We start from the raw sequence: 14,939 nt of genomic DNA on the forward strand, positions 1-14,939 counted from the left end.
TGCCAAAGTAAGGATTAATTTAATATACATTCAGTTACAACATAAAAGTACTTCTACCTCATAAGAATATTATTTATAAGTATAAAATGCCATATAGGGAGAGATAATCTTTAGTTATTAATAGTTTTATTTAGTTATAAAATTGAATTTTATAAGATATTCAATGATCATTTAAAAAGTTATAAAGTATTTTGATTTTAATTATTTCAGAAAATGACAAAGTCCCTGGAGCAATGATTTCCACGATTAAGAAATTAAAAAGTGGTTACATTAACGGTACTCGGTAAGTTATGATTTCATGTTTTAATTATTAATTAATTATTAATTTGTATGATATAGGAGGAAATACAATGGTGCTCTGTACTTTGAATTTAGTTTTCTTTTGGGGCTGTTCAAACTCTGAATCGACTTTAAACATAAAGTCGAAATGAATTTTGCCCATTAGAAATAATGGAAAGCGAATTAATCCGTTCCTGACCCTAAAAAATACACATTTCAATAAATATACATAATTTAAGGTAAAAATAACATAGTTAAATGTGCTAAATAATAAATTAAAACAAGAAAACAATAAATAAGATGTGTAAATATTGTGTAATAAAGTTAAAGTTGCATTTACTGGTTCCACACTTGATTTTGGCACCTTAAACATGGTTGGTAGATCCATTACACATACTGCTTTTCTGCTTTACAATGAGTTTCTTTTTCATTTCAATTGTCAATACTATGACCTTCCTCTTAGGCTTTGTTGCTTCCACGCACTTCTTGGATGTCATAGTTAATATGTAAGGGTTACATATATATATATAAAACTGAACATACTAAAACTAAAGCAAGAAAAGTGCTGAAAACACACAAGAATATTGTAAGAGTTGCTTTTTCAGTGAGAGTGAGAAACTAATTGGGTGCAAAGAAGCGATGTTTACACAATGAGTGCAGTTTGAACGTAGAAGCATCATTTGAACTCTGCATCAAATTTCTCTTGAATTTAGTTTGAACTCTGGAATGTTCAAAGTATAAGGTACTACCTACATTTTTAAAGTTAATTTGTGATCTTTGAAATCAAAGAAACAAGTTATAAGTAATTAACATTTTTTATTTTATAAAGTTGATACATTCTAAGAATGGGAATATATTATTGTTAGTTCATATCCATTTATACATATGAATTACACATTCTTGAATCAAGGTTTATTGTAAATTTATGATTTGTCTGACTCTTAATTGATACAACTTAATTATTCATTTAAATGTTGAATATTATTTAAAAAAATATAGACACAAAATAATATAAATTATATAATGAAGTATATGATCTCCGGTTCAGTGGGCCTTTGAGGTCCTTGGCTGCAAGCAGTATCCTTCCTATCCTTTATTGTCCAATCTGCAATGTCTAATGTATCCAGATCTTTATTCACATTGCCCTCCATTATCATCTATGATGTATATGGTGCAGAAATCTGGAGCACTACTATATCAGATGAATTCATTCTGAAAGCAAAACACTTGAAATTTTTGGTGCCATTAAAGATGCTACAACAAATGAATAGAGAAGACATAACAAAGAAATATATGGAAAATAAAACAATTCCCGTAGTCAAAGCACTTAAGGTTTCAAGACTAAGGTGATTAAAGGACATAAAAAGAATGAATGAGAACTGTGTAGCAAAACAGATATCTCACCTCAAAGCTGCCACTAGGGTATCTCGCACCTGCCTGCAAGTTCTTATTTATTGTGCACCTTATGAATTACTACAAATATATCACGAATTCCTATTTTTTGATAATCAAAATGTCTTTGAATTGAGTTTGGATGATATGAACATCTGAAAATGTTATGTTGTTATACAAGTTTATTTCTTGCCAGACCAGTGACAAACATCACCAGGGATGCTTCACATATGCTTTATCATGCAACAGTATAAATTCCTAAAAATATATATTGCAACGACACTTGGATTGCTGACATTCACAATATTACTTTATTAACATAATGTTTTGTTTCATTTTTTTGTCACTTCATACTTTAAATCAGACACTTAATTAGGAATGCCTTTTGGTGGTACTTTGACAATGTCACCCACGTGTGGCAGTCACTTCACAGGCCTGCTTGTGATGGCCCTGTCTATCCAATAAGACAGTATCAATGGTGTAATACAATATATAGTAATTTATGTATTTCAATTTTACTTTAATTTGAGAGTAGATATTGTAGAGCAAAGGATGCTCTGTTTCCAGCCTAGTTATATAATTGAATTACTACGTGGATGATGATGATCTTATTAAGATTGGTCTCTGGATATTTGAATGTAACAACATTTTAGAATATCAAATTATCAGTCATCAAGAGAGATACATTATTTGTTACATTTCTTTATATTCTGAGATATTGTCTTGTCTTGATCAATCTGGAGGCCAGCATTCATATAGCCCAAGAGAGTTGTTTTATGTAGATTATCCCACTTTTTCACAAATACATTTTTATGAGGTCAAATTAGAGTATGGGAGATAGGGTTAATGTTACCTTAGGATCCAAAATGGCAACCAGGGAAATTTTTCCCTACGTTGGAGACTGCGACGGGGAAAAATTTTTTCCCTCCATTCAAGATGGCCGTGGTTCCGGCCGCCATCTTGAATTTCTCTGCAGACTCCGCGGAATTTTTCACCGAAATAAACAATAAAAAACAACAAAAAGAGGAGTTTTTTTTACTCACTTTTTGATTGTTCGATATTCTGAGTATGATCTCCTGTTTGGGGGTCGACGGAATTTTTCGAATGGTTGACTGTTCTATGTTCGACCGCTACTCCTTCTATGTCGTCAATGTGCATATATCCTTTCCATTCGTCCGTTATTATCGTACTGCCGGAATTCACGTATTTACAAACGATCCAATTCACAGTGTTTTCTGATCTGTCGTTCACCTGACATATGAAGCATTTCTTATCTTCATCGCAATGAATGCAAACGGACTCGGTCGGCTGTATGCTTAATTTTACAGCAAAATTCGATGCGTTATCGATATGGGGAGGCAAACCTAGCTCCGAAAAGTCGTCTTCCATTTACTTTTAGAAATCACGGGAAGTGCATCTCGACCAAAATTCGTCGTTGCAACTCAAATCGGCAAAACTAGTCATTATCGAACAATTGGCAATAAACTAAACGCGGGGAGGTAAGGAGAGGAAAAAAACACGGTCTTTCCTTAATTTCTGATTACTTGGTTCTCTAACTTTTAGGATTAAATTGTAAAAACAGAAATAAAAATACTTACTAATACTGGAGGAATTAATAACAATACATATTCACAGATAGCAATTTGTGTGCAAATGAAATATCGTTACGAAAAAAAAACACAGCAATTAATCCAATACGTAATTCGTCGCAACACAGCAGTAAACGATTCCAACAGGAAACTAGTCGATTTGCATAAAATTGCCCAGAAATGAACAGAATTCACGTCGCAGATCATGCATTTGCATATTCGTTCGTAACACACCTACGAATTTTCCGCCGATTTTACTCTTGCACGACGTCACGAAAAGGCTCCCTCTACCGTCGCAAATTTACACACTACCGTCTCCGTTTCGAGGTTACAGGATACTCGGCAACGTCGAACGCAGGGTAGAAACCGAACGGGGAAAAATTCCCCACGTCGTCGACGTCGCGACTCTAGGGAAAAAATTTTTCCCGTCGCAATCTCCGAAGTAGGGAAAAATTTCCCTGGTTGCCATTTTGGATCCTAAGGTAACATTAACCGGAGATAGTCCGTCACCTCGACATTGACTGGTTTTATCTAATTACGTCTGATAGTGACCCTCTAGTTCCATTAGTACAAGCCTTTAATTTCTAATTTAACATCATTAATTATTGAAAACTTTAATTAATGATGTGTAAATCAAAATATACTTCAGTATGTATTTTATGCTATATTATTATTATTATGGTAGATTAATATAACATAAATTTTACATACATAAAACTTTTGGCATAAATCTGTCTTTTACACTTATAACTCCATAAAATTGTTACACAATAAAAAACACTAAATAAGTGAAGGAGACATTAATTTAAACAAGATGAAATGTGTTTTTGAGATGTGTATGTCTTGCACAGATCTCACTCAATGGTTTTTTAAATCATAGCAGCAATCTAAAACCATTTGAATGTTGAAACAATTTTAGAATACTAACTAATAAAAATCAGATTCACTTTTATTGGAATTTCTGGAAATGTGACATCTTCGTTCAGTTTATTTTTCTGTTAATGATAATTTTGTTTATTTAACTTACTCTGATGATTGTTTTTCTCTCTCTCCATTTCCAGTTTGAAACTTTAAAAAAAATTATAGTACTAATTGTAAAGTTTGCTAACAAATACTACTGTACATGACTGACATAATTAATTCAATAAAGTACAACTAAAAGTTTTATAAAAACTTAAAGTAAATAAACATTTTGAGATAGGACTGTCTATTAATTACATGACAATTTTTGAGCCATGTTTGATTTTTCTCTTCCCTGTTTTGTACAATAATGTAGTTTTGGCAAACCCTTCAAAAGATTTATTCATAATCAAAGGAAGTTGTGTTCACTTCCCCTTTGACTATGCATACAATGTTTAGAGATCTCTCCAACATTGAAGAAATGACTTAAAAAGTTCTGTAAATGTTTTCTAACTTATAGTTATACTCACATGAAAAGTACGTAGACTTATAAAAACAAATCTGTATGCCACTAATATCACTTAAAAGTTTGTAGACAATGTGTAAACTCTTTATCTCATCATCCTGATATAATACAAGGATATAATTTTTATAACTCCTCCTTTTCATTAACTTAAACTGTACACATAATTAATCGATGGCCATATAGAAATTACATATATATCTTCAAGAGAAATTGACTATTCGTTTCCACTGTTGAAAAAATATGAATTCAGTTCTGTTATGATATAATGAGTTCTGCTAATCATTCGTATTTAATAATAAAATTAATTAATACCAGATTAATATTTAATTAATAATGATCTGTATCCAATTAGTATTAAAATTGATTAATATTATAGATATTATTAATTAATAAAAGCAAAGAATTTGAATTTGGAATTTTGTAAATTGACATTTGAATTTTAAAATGAGTTTCCATTCTTGTTTGCATTCTGTAACTTTTTTTGTATCAAGTGATATTTCCTTCTACATAAAAAATTAATTTATATATAAAACATGGTATAACTTTTTTACAATTACAATATTTACATAACCAAATAAATATTAATCTCTTCCCAACAGAAAAGGTTACAAATCACTGCAGTAATCAACAAATTCAAGTATTGAAAATAATTGAATGTAGCTACTATACTTCAAATTTAATATCTATTTATTTATTTTTATTGTAATATATAAATTTTAATATTTCTTGCATATGTAAATTGAATAAATTAGAGATAATTTTATGATTGTTTTAATTTTTGCTTTGAAATGTAAAACATAACATTGCCTTTTTGAAAATTATTACATAAATTTATAAATAAAAAATAATTTAAAACTAATTCTTAAATATTAATATTCATATTTAGTGTGTCGCTAAGTTATTTGGAAGATTTCTTGAGTACATCTTGCATTACAAATCTAAGCTTCTTGGGAAATCAAGAAGAGGGTGATCCAGACAGTATGTAAACATTTAAATTATAATAGAATAAAAAACTATTTTAATAAATCATAAGTTTGTCTAATAATAATTTATTTTCTGTAGCCCTGAATGCTTCGGTGAAAGAATATCTAGAAAGAGAACTAAACAGAACATTTTCCCGAACTAGATTCACTTCTGTTTCTGGCCATGCTGGCAAAAGAAGAATCAGCATTCGCTCTCGACGTTCCGGAGTTAGTGGAATCATAAAACGAACACGATCTATTCAGATTGACAATTATGATCCGGGTAAATTTTATTTTTACTAATAGATAATTATCTATTAGAAATTATAATTTATTTCAATAAATTATAAAATGACAATAATAGTTTGATTTATCCCTTCTTCAAAGTGTAGAATATAGAATACTTGTACTGGTGCATATATAAAAATTTATTAAGTGATATGAGTGCATATATTCTCAATTTTTCATAAAAAATTTAAATAGTTGTATATAAGTTGTTATAGAATGAAAAATTAAATTTTTTTATTTTATTAATGATAAGTTAGTAAATATTAAAAGCCATTTTATTCAGAATTATTTTAATTTTATCAGAAATATAAGGTCAAATATGCTAGTTTTCAAGAGAAGATCTATAATAGTTACAAAGTTACATGATAATGATTTCAAACTATAAGAGGATGGATGTAATTTGCCTGAAAATTTGAAAAATATTTTGGAGGTTATACTCAGCACAGATTTATGGACATTAGAAAATAATTTAAATTAACTAATAAATAAATGTGCATTGAATTATTGAATTAATGCATGTGAGATAGCAATGCAGTCAAACCTGTTAATACAAATTTAAAACTTGGCACTTTGTATTAATGAGGTTCTTGTTAAGTAAACTTTACAAAAGATTATGTTATGTCATCAAATGGAAAAAGCCAAATTTTCTCCTGGTTATTTCACTATGATTTATGTTGTTTGGATATGTTTAAAAATTAAATAAATGAATAAACTTTTGTGCTACTGCAAATATACACTTTATTGAGATACATCGACTTAAAGAATCAATGCTCCTTTCTTGACAGCAGCTAGAGTTGCTAGAATGATGATTAAAGCTACTGGATATAGCAAGCTAACCTATCAACCAAATTGAATCCAGGAGCTGAACTCATGTAAAACTTTGCAAATTTAAAAATAACTTATTTGTTTGGATTTTGATGGAAACATAAGTTTTAAATCTTCTCAAAGCTGGTTATATAGTAAATAACTTCAACAAACCTTTATAATTAAACCAGCAAATATATTAAATTGTCAAAATGTATTAAAAACTTTATTTGCTGGTTTAATTATAAAAGTTTGTTGAAACAGAAATTTGTTTTTAACTTTAAAATTATGAACTAATTACAGTATTTAATATTATTGTTCAGTTGTTTCATTATTTCCACTATTTAAACAATATAACTGTTTTTTTTTTTAAATTGATAAAAATCCTACTTGATCCTATAAACTTCTGGTTTTTTTGTTGTTGAGATGGCTGAAACAGTTAAGGTATCAGTCTACTACTCTGTGCAGGTCAAAAACCCCCAAGAATTTTTCAGGTGATGGTCTGTCCTGGATGTGTTAGGCCCTATTCTTTCACCACTTGCCTCCCCATTATAAACCTGATCAAACCTATGATGGTCCTGAAAATAAGGGTACTTTTAGTGCTTACAAGGCAGAAAGAGTAAACAAAAAATTTCCACTTTCCAATGACCATGCAACTGTCTTAATTAATTGTTAAATATTAACAGAGCATACAAAATGCTGACTGTAAGAGAGGAGAGTAATTTTTCAAATTGGAGCAAATTTCATTTGTGTTGCATATACCTGCATTACCAATGATGACAACATTAAGATCATAAGTATTGTGTCCAATGTTAAAGTCAAAAAACATCTCCCTGGTCATAATGTGTAATGTATTACAGTGTTTGACTGTATTTGCAAAAATTATATATTGCATAAACATAAAGAAACATATTCTTCCTTGTTGAAAAGTTTAGTTTGATAAATCCTCAAATTATACAAATAAATTCAAAGAATTACTTACTTTTGATAAAAATGGACATATTTATTCTCTATTAGTATTTAAAGCTGCTTCAGAATGTATTCTAAAATCTAAAGAAAGCTTTGATTTTTGAGTTCTATATTTGATCTTTTATGTTAAATATAATTTGAAGAAGATTTAAATAAAAGAACAAGAATACTTATGTATTTTTAGGTTTATTTGTGCAATTTGAGTAATATCATTAATAAAAATTTTCAAATATCAACTAAAAACCTAATTTACATGAATAATTATTATTAGAACTAACTCGCCTAAGAGCTAATTACGAGAGAGAGAACATCCATGATTCCTCTCCGGCCAGCCCTACAGTCGAGTTTGCAGAGGGTGGACAGAGTCCTCCGTACGAAGAAGAAGAAGAATCCTGGGAGTCCGATTTCGCAAAGAATCGTAGTAGGACCATGTCCGAATTACAATTTGATAAAGGTGTTACTGGAGAAGATCTCATCAACATGTTTAAAGAAACTGAAATATTAGAAGAACAAGGAGATATATTGCACTATCTTGTAGTTACAAAGTAGGTTTTTGAATATTGTTAATATTGATTGTTATAATTTAAAAATAATTAATATTACATAATAAAATTAACGTTTTAGAGGTGTACAGTGGGATACGGGTCTCGGTACTCCAGATAATCCAATTAAAGTTAGAGATCTGCTTAAAGTTACTTACGAAAAGGTAGAATTAAAAATTTCTTTTTTAAATAAATAATTTAGTTGATAAGTAATTCTAAATTTGATTTCCAAATAAAATTGTTAGTCATTGAAGATTTTTCAATGATATTTATTTGGAAGTGTGTAGAAATCTAATATTCAATATAAGTAAAATGAAATGTTTAACAGATTTAACAATAATTTAATTACTTTCATAGGCTTGTCATGAAAAGAAATGGAGTCTTGTTAGACATATTGCAGGAATGTTAGGGAAAAGGGTAGAAGATCTTACAAAAGTATGTTATTTTCTATACAGTTTTACAAGATTTAGAATTTTTTAAACATTTATTATTAAAATTAATAAAAAATTTTTTTTATAATTAGGCTGTAGCTGACTTATTAGTAAGACAGAAACAAATTACAGTAGGAATGCCGCCTATGAATGAATATACTATAACACGGTAAATTTTTTAATCTTTATATACTAAACAGCAATATTATTTAAATATCTTTGATTTAGAAATAATTCATTTCTTAATAAAATTGTCTGAATTATCCAGATAAAACCATACGTTAATTTTTTCATACATTTTGTGTTTGACAAATTTTGTTAGAAGTAGTAATTCTTAAATTATACATTAATACTGGAATTGAAAGAGAAATTTTATTTAATAATTGAAGGGCTCAGTGCAACAACCAGTCAAGTACAACCTTTTGATCATAATACATAACTTGGTGCAATATGCAGCCATAGAAATTTGCTACTTTTGCTATGAGAAAGGTAACTGCTGTATTTATATTTAAAGTCGTGTAGCAGAAGAATGCTGCTCTGGCTTGTAAAGCACCACACCATAATTTTTGATTTTATAAAATCTGAGGATTGTAAATGTGTAGCGAAAGTGAATAAAATAGACTTTTTAGCTAGTTCAAAATACATTGTATAATGTAAATTTTGGCACAACAATGAGTTAAGTACAGTTTTAAATATTTTATTTACAGAATCAATAAAAACTAAAAAGTTTAAAAACATACTTAAATATTATTTTACCCATAGATCTTTGAAACAGCATAAAGTCAGAATCTGTTTAAATGAGTTATTCAAAATGTAAAATGTTTTTTGTGTCTTCCAAAAAATTTTATAAAATGTACTCTTCAATTATTAATTCAAGACTATTTTAATTAAATTCCAAAGTTTCCAAGTTAGAAAATTTTAAGTTAGTTTAGAAAAGTTAGAAAAGTTTATTATGTTATATCAAGAACATCATTTGAATGTCGAGAGGCAGTAGTCAAAAAGACGTTTGAATGCAGATGGTGGATGAAACTTGGACATTTACTCTATTGATCGGTGTACAATGCATACATTAATATAATTATATTAAACTAAAATGGTAGCATTATTTTTGGAAGATCATTTGTTTTGAAAATTTTACAAAATTTATTTCATAACAAATATATTTTACATTATTTATCTTTTAATATTAATATATTTATACAATTATAAGTTTGTGAAAAATGTTTGATTTGTGTTTGGTTTCTCTGCCATTTATTGTAATTTATAACTTACTAGCTGACCCAGCCATGTGTTGTTGTGGCTCAAAATGTATCTATTATAAATGTATAACACTTCCCCATGGGGTGAATTTCAAAAAATTCCTTCTTAGTGTACATTCTCTTGACGTACCCTATTAAAACACAATCAAAAACGCATCTAAAATAGTGTAATAAAAGCCGAGTTCTTCACAATAAGCCTTAATCCTGTCCATCTCCCTGCTGGGGAATATCAAAAAATCCCTTTTGTTATATATTCTGTTGACGTAACCTATTAAAACGCAATTAAAAACGCAAAAAACTGCATGTAAAATAGTATAATAGAAGCCGAGTTTTTCACGGTAAGCCTTAATCCCGTCCATCTCCCCCAGTTGGGGGAATTTCGACATGTATATTATATAAAAACACGTGCATATTCGAATGCAACGTTGTGTAAAAATTTCAAAGGAATCGGTAGGAACAAACGAACGTTATATTTTATTTATATAGATAGGATAGAAAAATGATCTGCTTTAGTCCATTTTCACATAAAAGCATAATGCCTCACAGAAAAGCAAACTTAGGTCGTCGGAGTTAGCGCCATCTGTTGGACATAAAAGCCTTAATCCATATATAAAGATATTTTTGGAAGGGGGGAATGTGGTCTTCACATATGCCAGAAACCTTCGCGGGAGTGTATTAAACAACTTTCCGAAGTTTCATGGCAATCGGATAAATGGTGTGGTAATGCATGAAGGACAAACAGACAGCAGCAGACATACATTCGTTTTTATATATGTAGATTAAAAAAGTAATAATTTTATATATATTATAGACCTTTACCTTCTAAGGAATTACGAAATATCATACAGAAAGCTCACGACTGTGATCAGAGTACGGCGATGCTCACGCAGGTGTGTATTATAGATATTAGAACTTTGATAGGTGAATTGCAAATTGATGTCTTAATATCTTAACCATTTAATTATCAAAATAATTGCAAAATTTTGTATAAATGAAATTATTTATTCTTGAAGGAACTTTTGGTGTATTTGGCTATGTTCATTAGAACAGAACCACAGCTGTTTAGTGAAATGTTGCGAATGAGAGTCGGTTTAATTATTCAAGTAATGGCTTCCGAACTCGGACGCTCTTTAAAATGTTCCGGTATGTAGTTATTTTGTATTATACATAATTATTCAAATTTCACTATTAAATATTTTTATTCTCTTCAGGTGAGGAGGCTTCAGAACATTTATTAAACTTGAGCCCATTTGAAATGAAAACATTGTTGCATCACATACTTAGTGGAAAAGAGTTTGCAGTGAAAAGCGGTATGTAAGTTAACAGCGTAAATATCTGTGCAGAAATGTTTTGTTAACATAATTTCTGTTAATTTGATAAAATATTTTAAGTTTCAATGCTTTTTATAATTTAAAAGAAAGATAATTTTAAAATTTTTATCATTTCATTTTTCTTTCATTTATAAAGAAAGCATTGAAAACTTAATAACTTTATCAATGCTAAATTGTAATTCAGCTTTGCATAATTAAACAGTTATGTTAACCCCTTAATCTGCATTAACTGTTTAAATATGTCAAATTTTAATGCTTATAATTTGTTTGTGCATTCTGTGAAGTTTGCATCAACAATTTTCTATTATTGTGCAATAAATGTAATTATGGCTTTGTAGATGATGTGCTGGAAGCAACATTGTAACTTTCACAATATAACAGAATTTTCAAAATGAAATGTTATTCATTTGTTGAAAGATGCTGTAATTAATTTGTTTGAAGACATTTTCTGCTATAACTCAGTTAAATTTTTTGAATAAAATTCAATTAAAATTTATTCAAAAACTAAAAGAATGGAATTTTCAGTTTGTTGTGATGATAATTTAAAAATTAATTTTTTTCCTGCTTCTAGTTCAGTTTAGTTAGCTTAAATCTGTTAAATCAGTTAATGAGAAGAGTATCTTTTATTTTAATATAAAAGACTCCCTTCTCATTAACTGATGACATGTCCAATGCATGATGTGTAATGAAGGTTTATTGAAATACACCTGTACACTCAAGTTAGCTTTGTATAAACAGTTTATTTCCAAAATAATATATATATTAGTTACTGTTACTCTTAGAATAATAATTTATATTTGTAGATTCAAACGTAACAATCATCTTGTCTTCATCCATAAACTTCCTCTTGTTAAATCACCTATCTAGTTTAAGGTGTAAATCTCAACCAGTCTCCAAGATTTTGGTCCCAGGAGCTTGTTTTTTGTCTGCCTAATTCAAATGTGGATGGTCATTTTTGCACTTTACTTGCTTACTGTATCTTATAACTGGTAATAGTTTTACCAGACTACACTAGAGGCTAACTTAATTAACAATCTCTTGTCACCATTGGAAAAAGTCGCATTGAACATGCTGATTTGTTTTTGTCGACTGAAGAAAATTCCTGAGAAAGTAAGAAACCAAGCAATAGATATAATCTCCAAAATGCTTCTTACACTTCCAGATATAAATAAATGACATCTGAAAAATAATGCATATGCAATTTACCAAACTATTCAGCATCCAAATGACACAAATTTCAATTGTTGGCATATGGTAGCGAGTTACATAATAAAAAATAGCATTGATCAGCAACAAAAGTATTAATACATTTCATTTTCTTTATGGTGGCTTTGTATTGTTTGTATTGAATTTTATTTAAAAACTTTTTTAGTGAAATTATTATCTTTTCAAAGATTATAATTGTATTGAATACTGTAAAGTCAAAAACACTGTTAATAAATCTTAGTAGACTCCAGGTAATGTATTCTTCCTAATCAAATATTCAATACACTTTAACTAATGTATAGCTAGAATACTTAAAAATTAATTGTTGTAAGTTGAAAAATAGCATAATTAGATGTGCCAAAACAAATTATGTAATATTTTATCAATTATTCTATCAGGCAATCAAGCATAAGTAAGATTGCAAGGAGTTTGGTGGCACTGTGAGTCAGACATTGTAATGTCTCAAGCCGACATTTCTTGTGCCGTTGACTCTCGGCACCACCAAATCTGACTCTATCATTAAACTTCTGATGCTACTACTAGTGAGTTCTGTTGTATATTCAAACTTTAATCAGATATAGGCAGAAATAGTATTTGTTAAAAATAGTTTAACACTAGAAGCAGGAAATGGCTAATCATAAAACAGAGATTTAAAAAAATTAAATTTAGTACTAAAAAATGATTAAATTACAAAAAATCAAGTCAATTTACTCGATACAGAAATATGGTTAAGGGGTTAAATTGCTAACTTTTCTTACTAAAGCCATTAATTATAATTAATTAAATTAAAATCTGCAGAGTTAATAATATTCCAAACTAATATATTAGAGATTATATAATTAATACAGCAACTGTTCCAGATTCATCTGATAATCTAAAAATATTCTTATTTCATGGTATCAATTGAAAGCAAAAAAATAATAGTGAGTACAGTTTTTAAAATATAATTGCTTCAATTATTTGTCATTAACATAGGAATACAATTATATTAACAATGTAACTGCACTGTGCTGCATGCTTTTGTGTGTTTGCTGTTGTCTGCCTGTCTCTTTTTTAGTTATTATTACAATAATTATATATTAAAAAAATTAAGAGTACTTTTTAAAATTGAATTTCATTTTTTAACTTAAATGTATATAATGTGTACTTCTGCAAATTCAACAAATTTTTAAAAAACATTTAATACCATATTTTTTTGAAATATCATATATATGTTACAGTAAAAACCCGTTTTTAGTGAAAACGCGTTTTAACTAGTTGAAACTAGTTTTTACTGGATATCATTGTTATAACCCGTTTTGTCTAGTTAAAACTAGTTTAACTCAAATTCATTTTTGACTAACAGTAAATTCTAGTTTTAACAATGACATCCAGTAAAAACTAGTTTCAACTAGTTAAAATGCATTTTCACTAAAAATAGGTTTTTACTGTAACACACATATATATATATTTTTTTGAAGTTAACAAAAAGTTTACCTTATCTATCTTATGCAAAGTTAGGAAGTTAATTGTTTGAGGTTGCTGATACCAATAAATTTCAAGTATCATACATTGTTTTGAATATCAGTCAGTGCCAATTTTAGAATTGGTTCTCTCTAAGGAAATATTTGATGCACCAAAATATTGAGTACATTTCAGCATGCCTTGATCTCAACCACAACCGGTACACTGGTGAACAGTTTAATAAATTTGGATTAAAACGGATAAGGCAATACAACTGCAAGCTCAATATAACTGTGGCGGCAGTCATATTGAGCTTACTGTATCCACAACCCAGCAACTGCAACATGCATTAGTCACTGCACCAACGAACTTGTTGATGAATATCAGAACACAGTTTAATACGTTGCGGTTTGTTGGTGTACCATTTGATGCGTACTGGTGTACCTATTGTATAGACCTAAATATTTTTGAAAATTTAAAATTATGAATAAAATAGTAAAAGATGCCATACCAATTGATGCTTTAAAAAAATCAATGTTTCGTCGATGTTTATCACATGTTATTGACAGTAAAACATCAATGACTGACATTGCATATCACTATTCACAGGTGTATTATAGACCTATCTTGTTGTGTTGATAAATACAAATAGTGCATGGGCATTATGACATGTAGTGATAGTAAATTATTATAGGAAACTGTTAGGAAGAAGGAAAAATTATTTGGTTATTTCTTGTTAATTTTTTTTGCGACAGATTGTCACCCCTTTTTTGCAGTGTCCTTAGACAATTGCCTATGATGTCTAGTGATAAAACTGACCCTGATAGCAGTGAATTCAATTTATAAAATTACTAGAATATTTTGATTTATGTTGCAGGTCAAAATTATAAACGCAATACAAAATGTTGTAGGTTTTAGAATACAAAGTTTTATTTTATAAAATAACACATTTAGTTTGAAGTAGTGTTTTACATTCATTTTCTTCTCTGAAATGTAAATGAATACAGACTAGCATGTG

At 28.9% G+C, this 14,939-nt stretch overlaps 1 protein-coding gene across 4 annotated transcripts in view; it reads left to right on the top strand.

Annotated features, from left to right (window-relative positions):
* The window catches only part of LOC136988123 (probable phosphorylase b kinase regulatory subunit alpha), a 48,088-nt gene that overhangs the window by 26,733 nt on the left and 6,416 nt on the right, over positions 1-14,939 (top strand). For 3 of the 4 annotated variants that reach the window (XM_067285944.1, XM_067285946.1, XM_067285945.1), the window contains exons 17-26: positions 211-283; positions 5,573-5,664; positions 5,749-5,931; positions 7,981-8,254; positions 8,334-8,415; positions 8,609-8,686; positions 8,775-8,851; positions 10,753-10,831; positions 10,955-11,084; positions 11,153-11,251. In XM_067285944.1, the coding sequence (XP_067142045.1) occupies positions 211-283; positions 5,573-5,664; positions 5,749-5,931; positions 7,981-8,254; positions 8,334-8,415; positions 8,609-8,686; positions 8,775-8,851; positions 10,753-10,831; positions 10,955-11,084; positions 11,153-11,251 (1,167 nt within the window). Of the gene's footprint in view, positions 1-210; positions 284-5,572; positions 5,665-5,748; positions 5,932-7,980; positions 8,255-8,333; positions 8,416-8,608; positions 8,687-8,774; positions 8,852-10,752; positions 10,832-10,954; positions 11,085-11,152; positions 11,252-13,338; positions 13,402-14,939 lie in introns of all 4 variants that reach the window. The other variant, XR_010882721.1, reaches the window with a different exon arrangement.

Source organism: Centruroides vittatus, unplaced genomic scaffold, assembly GCF_030686945.1.
Source record: "Centruroides vittatus isolate TY-2023 unplaced genomic scaffold, ASM3068694v2 scaffold_3046, whole genome shotgun sequence".
NCBI lineage: Eukaryota > Metazoa > Arthropoda > Arachnida > Scorpiones > Buthidae > Centruroides > Centruroides vittatus.